Source organism: Tursiops truncatus, chromosome 13 (assembly GCF_011762595.2).
Source record: "Tursiops truncatus isolate mTurTru1 chromosome 13, mTurTru1.mat.Y, whole genome shotgun sequence".
Classification (NCBI taxonomy): domain Eukaryota; kingdom Metazoa; phylum Chordata; class Mammalia; order Artiodactyla; family Delphinidae; genus Tursiops; species Tursiops truncatus.
Genome location: NC_047046.1, coordinates 42669711 through 42681055, shown reverse-complemented (window position 1 = coordinate 42681055; position 11345 = coordinate 42669711). Strand labels below are relative to the sequence as shown.

General features: G+C 40.4%; 1 protein-coding gene across 1 annotated transcript; it reads left to right on the top strand.

Moving 5' to 3' along the window:
- Positions 1-762: 762 nt before the first annotated feature.
- Positions 763-3975, top strand: CHST9 (carbohydrate sulfotransferase 9). Its single transcript, XM_019930466.3, has one exon. The coding sequence runs from the start codon at positions 1178-1180 to the stop codon at positions 2249-2251; it is 1074 nt and encodes a 357-aa protein (XP_019786025.1). The 5' UTR covers positions 763-1177; the 3' UTR covers positions 2252-3975.
- Positions 3976-11345: the final 7370 nt, after the last annotated feature.

Sequence of the window (11345 nt, the reverse complement as noted above, 5' to 3'; positions counted from 1 at the left end):
TCTGTAGTTTATCCAGAGTAAAAGTCAAGGTTCTTATAAGTTTTGTCACTATCAGAGGATGCCACCTTGTAAACCCCATCTCCCATGTCTTCCTTTATCCAGTCACTTCCGAGAGTTGTAGGAAGGATATAGTCAGATGAAGAGCAGACAGTAAATGGGTTGATTCATCCCACTGACAAGAGAAGTAAATTCTCATTCCACTTTTGATACAATTTTATGCAGCAGGACATCAAGTAGACTTTCGGTTTCCCTAGTCTTTCTTCACCTGGGAAAGAGGGAAGGGCTCATACATGAATGAAATTGTATGATAACATGATTATAGTTATGAAATTATTGTGAGAAATGAATTTAGAAAAATAAAACATTTTCCAAGGGAAAATAATATATATCACTTTTTGCAAGTGCTTGGAAAACTGAAGCGGTCACCAGAATTTTATAATTGGCCTTGCTACAATTTTAAGTTGTAATTTATTACTTTGAACTGTTCTGCGCATTACAGAATGTCCCCCAAAACAACAAAAATATCAATCCAAATACAGCTACATTTTGTATCTACATTCAGATGCATTAAATCAATGCTTGAAGGTAACACACTCCTTAATAGCTCAAGAATCGTTGACCTACAAAATGATGGAGTTATATTTTATTGCATTACAGGCAGAGCTTAGATAGAAAATTCAGGGCCTTTTTCCTTTCTTTCTTGTGTATACCTTTTTTCTTTTTTTTTTTTGCGTTTTGTAAGATTATATAATTGATACCCACAGATGCACAGTACAAAGACAATAACAAACTTACTATGATCATAGATTCAAATCAATAACTAGTAGTTTTATCCCAATAATATTCAGATAGTTTAGTATGAGAGTATTAATGTAATGCAGCACATGGACATTAAATGAATATCATAGTAGCCCAAATATATATACTATAAAATGTGAAGCTTTGGTTCAAAGTGATGCATGGATACCACTTTCATCGTTACGTTTTCTATGAAGAAGCTTATTACAAAATGTATATTCCACATGCTTTGCTAAATTGTTCTGGTGGCTTACACGAAACGTGTGCCCCTTGATAGCATTTTAAAATAAATATTTTAAGTTCCTTATCAAATACCCACATTTGTGAACGTGCTTTCAACATTTCCCCTTCTCTATTTTAACAGAACCCCAAGTCCCACATGTCCGAGGATCCCAAGAATAAAGAGGAAAATCTACTCAACTCTGAGAAGCCGATCAGCGTCTTCACAGAGAACAACCACTCCCAAGGAGAGGCTCAAGTTTTGAGTAGGATCACAGGGTCACCAACAATTCAGTTGATTGAAAAACATCAAGGGACTAAGACCCTTTTCAGGAAGTTCAGCGAAATGAATTGGCCAGTGGACATTCGCCCTTTAAACAAAAGCTTAGTCACAGATAGCAAATGGAGGAGAATTGATGCAACTCAAGAAAAACGCAGGTCTTTCCTTCAGGAATTCTGCAAGAAGTACGGTGGGGTGAGTCGTCCTCAATCCCATCTTTTTCACATGGTCTCCAGGATCTATGTAGAAGATAAACACAAAATTTTATACTGCGAAGTACCAAAGGCTGGCTGTTCCAACTGGAAGAGAATTCTGATGGTACTCAACGGATTGGCCCCCTCTGCGTACAACATCTCCCATGATGCTGTTCACTACGGGAAGCATTTGAAAAAGCTCGACAGCTTTGACTTAAAAGGGATTTATGCTCGTTTAAATACCTACACCAAAGCTGTGTTTGTTCGTGATCCCATGGAAAGGTTAGTGTCTGCATTTAGGGACAAATTTGAACACCCCAATAGTTATTACCATCCGGTATTTGGAAAGGCAATTATAAAGAAATATCGGCCGAATGCCTGTGAAGAAGAATTAAATAATGGATCTGGCGTCAAATTCAAAGAGTTCATCCACTATTTGCTGGATTCCCACCGTCCAGTAGGAATGGACATTCACTGGGAAAAGATTAGCAAACTCTGCTACCCATGTTTGATCCACTATGATTTTGTAGGAAAATTTGAAACTTTGGAAGAAGATGCCAATTACTTTTTACAGCTGATTGGGGCTCCAAAAAGGCTGAAATTTCCCAACTTTAAGGATAGGCACTCTTCTGATAAAAGAACCAATGCTCAGGTGGTGAGACAGTATTTAAAGGATCTGACTAGAACTGAGAGACAATTAATCTATGACTTTTATTACTTGGATTATTTGATGTTTAATTATACAACTCCATTTTTGTAGTGTGTGTTCATTTTCTAAAACCCTGGATGTACTTCATGATGATGGCCTCAAATCAGCTAGCTGTAATTTTCCTATAATTCTCTCTATGAGAAAAATTTAACTAAGTGCAGTTGTCTTGGTTTAATGAAGGTTTTTTACCAAAGAGTATGAAACCAATTGGCACAAAGTTATAGGAAAATTACCACAGAGACATGTAAACAACTTCAGTTGCTCTAAAATGTTTGGAAAAGAGCTGCTTTTGCATTATGGATTATATTATAGAAGCAATAACCTAGCCAGCTGCTACATTAGGTACAACTGCCTTTTGCAAGGGCAGGAAAAGCGATCTAAAATGGCATGAGCGTGTGTCTCCATCCTGGGATCTGTTGTCTAAAGTGCATGGAGGTATTTTTAGCAGTCTGTGGCATATGAATCAACTGTTGCCTAGTCTTCTTACAGCCCTGGAAAGCTTTCCATCAACTGTAATGATAAATCCATTTTGAAATGGTGTTTTGGACCTGAACATTTCACTTTAGATTGGAAGGCATTATGTGATTTACAAGATGAGAATAGAGCAGAAAAACCAGATGAAGCTATGGCTTTTTATATTCAACAGCCAATAAAAAATGCACAGCATGCGAAGATCAAAGCAACAAAAGTAACCTTCCTTTTCCAGAAAAAACTTAAGGGAATTGATTCTGTTTCCTTTTGAGCCCCTTGTGCAGAGACAAAATGAACGTAACCACTAAAGGTCTTCACTTTTGAAGCAGGCGACTGAGAAATTTAAGCCTCATCAGATATAAATGTGCTCCTCATTCTGGTTTAATTGGGCAGGGGGGAAATTGTTTCAGGATGGAATAATCATCAAAAACAAAAGTTGCCACTCTGAATATAGACCTCAAATAATAACAAAGTTTTATAAGAATATTATTTGAATCAAAGCACCATGTGCATAGCTTTATATGTGGAATGTACTCTAAGAATAGCTTTTGTCTAATTATTCAGCTTGAGAATGACTTTTTAAAAACGAATAAACCACTTCAAAGGTAGGTTACGTTCTAGAGAATAAACATAGAGCCCCTAGAAACTTTTTTTAATAGGCTTATGCATAAACAAAATAAGGTATTTTCTTTTCAAGTTTAAAATATTCTATACTAACAGAATCAAATACTATTGTATTCGAGCAGTCAATCAGAGTCTTTAGAAAATAGGACCATGTGTCACCCCTATGGAAAGTTGTAATGCATTTTGGAAATTTTTTCCAAGGAGCTCTAAATTTGTAGACGCGTCTGGATGGGAAATCTATTTTAATTGGTCGACGGTTACTCTGAGTTAAGCAAACCACACATTCAAACCCTGTTTAAACACATTTCTTGAATATGTTCCTCTTCTCAAACGGTTTTTTGTGTTCTGTTTAGTTTTGTTTTGTGTTTTTGGCTGTGTTGGGTCTTCCTTACTGCACGTGGGCTTTCTCCAGTTGCGGCGAGCAGGGCCTACTCTTCGTTGCGGTGCGCGGGCTTCTCATTGCGGTGGCCTCTCTTGTTGCGGAGCACGGGCTCTAGGCGCACGGGCTTCAGTAGTTGCAGCACGTGGGCTCAGAAGTTGTGGCCTGCAGGCACTAGAGTGTGTGGGCTCAGTAGCTGCGGCACACGGGCTTAGTTGCTCCACGGCATGTGGGATCGTCCTGGACCAGGGATCAAACCCGTGTCCCCTGCATTGGCAGTTGGATTCTCAACCACTGTGCCACCAGGGAAGTCCTATCATTTTTTCTTGTCAGTAAATATTCAGTAATGCCTCTCAAAGAAAAGTAGGTATTAATATATGAATATTAATAGACCAAGATAGTTACAACTGCGCTTATTTCATTTTGACTTCCCATTTCATGGCTGAGTTTTCATGAATCGCTTCATTCTTTACACCCGGGGCCATGTGTGTTGATTTCCAGGGGCCATGTGTGTTTTTAGGTAGGAAGAACATTTTTAATGTACCTGCTCTCCCTTTTAAATGATGTCTTTTCACATTAGGACCAAAGAAGCCATCATCATCCTGGATTCCTTGGGATTTTAAATACATTTCCCATTTATCTCTCCTGAATTACTCTATTTCTTAGACCAGCTCACGTTCACCTTTGTCATTTTTGCCTGAGTGTAAATGCCAAGTGTGAGCATCACTGTTTCATTGGACACTCACCATTTCCTGGATTTAGTTTCCTAAAGGCAAGTGACCAAATCTGGACTCATCTTCCAGATGTCCAGTGTTCCCATTTTAACATTAGCATGCCTTAGGTGTAATTGTTAGTTCTCTAATTAAACCCTAAGGATCTTATTTATTTTTATAGACAGCAGTAGCACAGACCCCTTCACTCTGTTATTCTCCTGTCTGGAATTACTATTAGGGTAACAAGTTGGCAATGAAGCCCAAAACCACAGTTACTTAACCTGGTAAACTACCCATGGGTATGCATTATTGAAGTGATTGCGTCCAGAAACTGCCGTAAACTTCAACAGAGACGTTTTTGCACGGGACACCCAACTTTCTGATTTTCACATGTATTTGGAAATATCCATTGTCCATGGGAACATGGGGCCACTCGCTAAATTCTCTAACTTCAAGGTCTATAAATATTATCTAGCAATTCAAGAACTACTTGGACACCATTTATAATGACAAAGAGGAAAAAAGCCTGTTAATTACACTTTTTTCATGAATAATTACTCTTCAGAAAGGTGTTATCTCCTAAACACTGTATATTAGTGCTTAGCTGAAGGGAATATATAAGCAGATACAGAGAATTTTTGAATATTAAAGCTCTCTTTGAAAACATCACTTGCTGAATTAGTATAAGTTGGAATTACTAAGCTGGGGCTGCAATAAACATCTCCCTACTCTGAATTCTCATTTGGCCCCTTGGGGCACCTTTAAAACTCTAGGCCTTTGTGGAATATGGTGAAGCAGAAACTTTGCCCCTGGCTGACATCCCCCATGTGTCCTGATATTTGAAGAATGGTTGACCAAGGTGTTTCATAGTAGCTCAACCACCTGAGGACCTTAGACCAGGGCTAACATAATTTAGTTCTACCATTAGGGTCACACCGTCTCAATCTTAATCATAATCATTATAGTAATATTCATAATCATAGCTAACAGCTATTCAGTACTTAAGTGCTTTTCATGCATTAATTTATTTAATCTCCATAGTCAATCTAAGTTAGGGGTTGTTATATGCACCCCCATTTCCCATGTATAATAAAGGAAACTAAAGCAGGGTGTGCTTTAGTTAAATTACCAGCTAAAGAGGCATAGCTGGTAATTAGGTGGGGAGGCAGAATGAACCCAAGCAGCAAATACCACTACCAAACACTCTTCTTCTTTTTAAAAAAAAAATTTATTTGTTTTTATTTTTGGTTGTGTTGGGTCTTCGTTGCTGTGCACGGGTTTTCTTTAGTTGTGGCAAGCAGGGGTTACTCTTCATTGCAGTGCGCGGGCTTCTCATTGTCATGGCTTCTCTTGCCGTGGAGCACAGGCTCTAGGCACTCAGGCTTCAGTAGTTGTGGCATGTGGGCTCAGTAGTTGTGGTGCACGGGCTTAGTTGCTCCGCGGCATGTGGGATCTTCTCGGACCAGGGTTCGAACCCGTGTCCCCTGCACTGGCAGGCTGATTCTTAACCACTGAACCACCAGGAAAGCCTCAAACACTCTTCTTAGAATAGTATAAACTTAACTACTTACTTTTGGTTTCTCTTACCTATATTCAGAACAACCAAAGGAAAGAAATATATATTGGCAGCTGAAAACTTTTTTGACATTTCAAATCAGCTTATTTCTTTATTACTGTTGAGTTAAATTGACAAATTCAAAGATTTGATAAAAAATTACACTTCCTCTCCCTCCTCCTTTTTTTGTTTTCCTAGTTGATCATGAGACACAAAGTTTTCAAAAAGAGAAATAAAGTCCTTGGAACAAATTTAGTCTAACAGAAACACAATGTCATTTTGACAAGAAAGTCCAGACAGATACAGCAGTGGGCAAGGTCACCGGGGATATAGTTCAAGAGGAAGGGAGTTCAGGCCTGTTTTCCACACATCAGCACTTGATGGCCATTGTAGATACTCATGACTCAGCAAGTCAGCCGAAGGGAAAGCTCATGACTACTGCTAGAAACTAAGCAATTGTGCTCGTATCTTTTTCCTGAGTTCCCACCCCCAGTACTAGTTTAGTAGTTAGATAACCCTTAACTAACTCAGGAAGACTGTAGAAAAGAATAGAGGAGCAGCTTGACTTAAACCAACTGAAAACCACCATGAAAAAGTCAGATTAAATAAGTGCTCAGCTAGAAGGCGGCAGACTTTTCCTAGGCCTGCGGACGCTCTACCTGAGGAAGACCAACTCTGAGTCCAACAAAAGAGTACTGCCCTGCATCATTTAATTCTCAGGACTGCCTAGTCCCTCCCGTCTTGGTTTTTCACCAGGATCTTATTCTTCCAGGTGAATTTCTTCAAATCCACTTAAGCGATCATTTTTTCTCATCTCTAAGCCTCTGCTCTAAGCCTCTTCTATTGAAATACTTTCTCTCTGGACATTCATTTCATGTTAACTCACCAAGAAATCTTTTTAGACTAGCCAATTTTCAAATCTTATTTCTTCATGAGCGCTCTCATCAATGGAAAAAGGCAGAATGATCTCCTCCTGATACGACATTCATCCGATTCTTCTTCTCCTGCCAATGAATGCAGACATTCCTTCCCTTACTTTTTTTTTTTCTTCATTAATTTATTTGTTCATTTGCTATATCCCTCTTTATATGCATACAAAATCTCTGTTGTCATTGGAATGTGTCTTAGGTCTTCCAAGAGTGTTGTTTATTTCACTTTGCACAGTTTCTAGCAAAGCATTGCATGGAAAGAATTCCTTTAATAAATGTTTTTGTGATGTTGTGTAAAGGTTCCCCTACTGTTTCTCTTAGTGTATAATGTGCATATTTCTGCCTATGACTTTCAGGCATCTATAGGCCCAGTGGATCTAAAGAGGAGGTTCCAGAGCAGGGCAACTGGGGGAAGTGAACCCAAGCCACATGCCTTTTCTATACTAACAGTCACACCTTAACCTAAAGGATAGCTGTGGACACAGCAATCTTGTATTGATACATTTCTAAGGTGACATATTTGTTTATGAAGTTTTCAGAGGAAATGTTGAAAAAATGCATAATTCTGGTCAATATAAGAGCCATTTACTGAGCACCTACTGGGTAGCAGACACTGGAAAAATACATACATTCACTTGACATGAACAGTATGTTTCATACATTCCCCAAAATATGGAAGTTACATATTATTCCACCCATCATTCTATAAATAAGAAAACTGAGGATCAGAGAGGTTTAATGACTAGCTCCAGAGCCAGCTTCCCACCGAGGTCTCTCTGGCTCCAAAGCTAAGACCACACTAGCCACCTACAGGCCAGATCTGGCCACAGATACGTTTGGTTTGACCTACAATGCATTTTATTTAATATTTGGATTAGTTGGCAACATTTTAAATTGGGACTCTTTGGTCAGTGATAGGGAATTTCTGTTACCCTGCATGTACCTGTCTGCCTGAAAACATGCAGAATCAAGGTCAGCCCCTTCAGATGAGGCCAGAGATCTCTCTTGTTCATGCTCTCCACCTAGCCATCATCACTCATTTACCTTGCGGGGCTGACTCCTAAGTATCCCACTTTTCAACCCCTGCTCTGAAGAGTATGTTCTTCCATCCACCAAGCTTCCAAAGGAAAAGTGATTTCTGAATATTTTCTTTGTCTGTATTTGTGTTGTGCCGTCCCTGAGGTCATCACGTTTTGGGTTTCCTTATCCTCACTCGGAATGCTGCTTGTCCTTTGGTCTTCTATCCAGTGTGATGGCCAAACAATATTTCATGGTTTAAAGAAATCTCTTTTGACCAACAAAAGAGATGTTGGGAGAAATCCAATACCTTTCTTTGGCATCCTTCTGTCTTAGCCACTGGGTACCCCTGGAAATAACCATCCTTCTCATCCCCTTCAGCAGAGATGAGTCATTCTCTCATGCCCTCAGAACCTTGGCATCTAGGGACGAAAACTGGTTCACATTGATGTATCCAGACTCTTATTCGATAACCTTCCTGCAAAAACTCCTGTTTTGAAGGGGTACCTACTCTTCCTCAACTCTGAAAATTGCCTGTTTCCCAGATTTCTCTGAGGATTTCCCTATCTGGCTCATAATACTCCTCTCCACCCCCTTCCTGCAATTATCCTGGGTGACGTTAGCATTCCCGATGACTTTCCACCAGCTCTGTTTCTCAGTGCTCTAAACTCTCTTTCTCCCACTTCAACGCTTGGACAGCTGGAGAAAACAGAAACACTGCCATGAAAATCAATAGCTACAACTTTTGTCCCCAAAGAGCAAAAAAAATCCTGTGGTAACCTATACAGTACTTCATTTTATCCATTCATTTCCTCAAAATATATCCAAGGCTTAGAAAAATGTTCTTCAGAAATATTTTGAATTGAAATGTACTTGGCACGCTAGAGTAATTACCGAATTAAAATGACAATATTACTAGGGTGACTGTAATTATCCTTAGGAAAAAGTAAATCCTGATTTAGTTTATCAGTTCTTCAAAAAAATAATGTATGGACCACCTGGACCAAATTTTTGTTAGAAACAGATTTCTGTAGCCCACCCAGGATGCACTGAATCAGAATCTCTTGAAACCCACTTGGGAATTTTTTTTTAACAATCTGCTGGGATGAGTCTTACATACAGCAAAATTTGAGCACCACTTATATGTGTGTGATTTTTTAAAAATCCTGGTCGATTGTAAGCCTGCTCCTTTCATTCCATTGCTCTCTTGAAAAGTTAAAAGCTCTCAGCTGAGAGATGGGTCAGCAGGTGTTGGTACCAAAGCCCGGCATGGGATTTTGACCAGTGCTGAAGCAGAAACTTGGCATGTGAGGCTGCCAACTGCAAGAACTAGAGCTGGAATGAAGTGAGTTATGGGGACAGCGCTGGGCACTGCCCAGGCTTTTTGAAAGCTTTCAGGATGAAATGGGGAGATGGAAACTTTCCCCTTTTGAAACACAAAAGACAAATGTGTACTGAGGGCAATTCTGGCAACTCAACTTCACACTAAAAACCAAGTGAAGACAGGATGAGTTTCTCCAATAAAAAATATAAAACCTTTCTCAAATTGAACGAAGATGATTGAAAATGGAAAATATTTGCTATTTGGGTTATTAGTTTGAAAGCAAGTGCCCCAGGAAATATTTTGCAATTAACTTAAATCATAAGAATGTACATTTCTTGGGCTTCATTGAAGAATTTGTCTCTCCTTTCCTTTCTGTGAGGTGGAACCACATAATATTGTCAACATCTGAGCGCTTCTGACATACAATCACAGCATTTTTAATGTTTCCACTATGAGTTCTACTGCTCCCTACCAAATTCTAGCTACACTAGCATTCGCCTAGACTATCAGAAATCGCCTCTGGAAAACGCCCTACCCCTCACCACTCTTCCCTTTCCTTTTCTCTTTTTTCCTTTTTAAATTTTTGATTGCGGTTAAATACACATAACCTAAAGTTTACCGTCTTAACCATTCTTAATTCATTATGCAACCATCACCACCATCCGTCTCCAGAATTCTTTTCATCCTCAAAACTGAAGTGTCACACCCATTATTATTTAAATAACTCCCTCTTCCCTTCCTCCAGCCCTGGTAACCGCATTCTATTTAGCATCTCTATGAATTTGACTACTCTAGGTACACCATATAAGTGGAATCATACAGTTTCTGACCTCTTGTGACTGGTTTCTTTCACTCAGCAAAATGTCCTCAAGGTTTACCCATGCTGGGGACATGTCAGAATTGCCCTCCTTTTAAAACTGAATAATGTTGCCTTGTACATATAACTTCTCCCTTTAATCCACTCTGCACACTTCGAAAATAAACTTCCTACAGCATCATTCTGCTCCCAGCTTCTCATTGCCTGGCTTTAAGACCCTCAGCAATATAACTTTTATCCAGTATTACCTGATAATGGCATCAGACCCATTATTCTCCAGCCAAATTGAACTATCACATTCCCTGAAAATATCCTTGCTCTTCTCTCTATTTTGTTCCTATTATTTGCACTGCCTGTAGTGTCCATGTTTCTCTCTCTTAAATGGCCTCCTCACAGGTCCCCTCCAACATGATGCTGCCTCCCATCCCCCCATTCTAACCCCATCCCTCCCTCCCCACCCGCACCATCCCTCACTCAGCTGCTTCACCCCCTCTGCCTGGGGAATCTCTTCCGTTCCCCTTGCTGTAACTCCACCCATAGACTGATGGCTCCCAAATCCCTGTCTCTAGCCCACATGTCTGTAGTGGATCTTGACTCAGATTTCCAACTTCCTGCTGGACCCCTTCACCTAGATGGCCCATGGGCACTCCCAGCTCCACATGATGGAAGCTGAACTCATTACCTAACCCCCAAACCTGTTTTTTCCTTATTTGATGCCATCACCATTCATCTCCTCTGTCTCCCATGACAGGAGCCGAGGATTCAAGCCAGACCTCTCCCTGTGCTGACCCCCCATAGCCAGAGGCAAGCCCCCTAACTTCACCACCTACATCTTCCTCCAGCTTCTCCTCTCCTCCCATCCATTCTGCTACTTTCTTAGTTCAAACCCTCCCCCTGTCTGGCCTGCAACACTGCAATACTTTCTAACCGTCCTCCCACCCTTGTGCTCAACGCCATCCTCCATACTGCCATATTCACTCTCAGATGTAAACCCAAGCCTGGCATTTCTCCACTTAAAGCTCCTTAGTAGTGCCAATCATCCAGTTTTGTCTCCTAACACACGTGCAGTGTCCTCCACGATCCTAATTCTTCTCCAGCCACATTTTCTGCCAGTTCCTACCTCCCTGCTTCCTCTCCAATGACCTAGAATGGCCGTGATCCCCGGACCGTGGGTGCTTTCCTGCCCCCTGCCTTTGCTCATCCCGTCCCCTCTGCTGGAAGCATCATCTACCCTCCATTCACCTTCCGAGGCCTCCTAATCCCTAATCTCAGCTCGGACGGGCATCCCTTGCCTCTGCTTTGGCTCACATGAGATG

What these genes read in the sequence shown, in the direction of transcription:
- CHST9 (XM_019930466.3), top strand. Translation starts at nt 1,178, where the DNA reads ATGTCCGAGGATCCCAAGAATAAAGAGGAAAATCTACTCAACTCTGAG.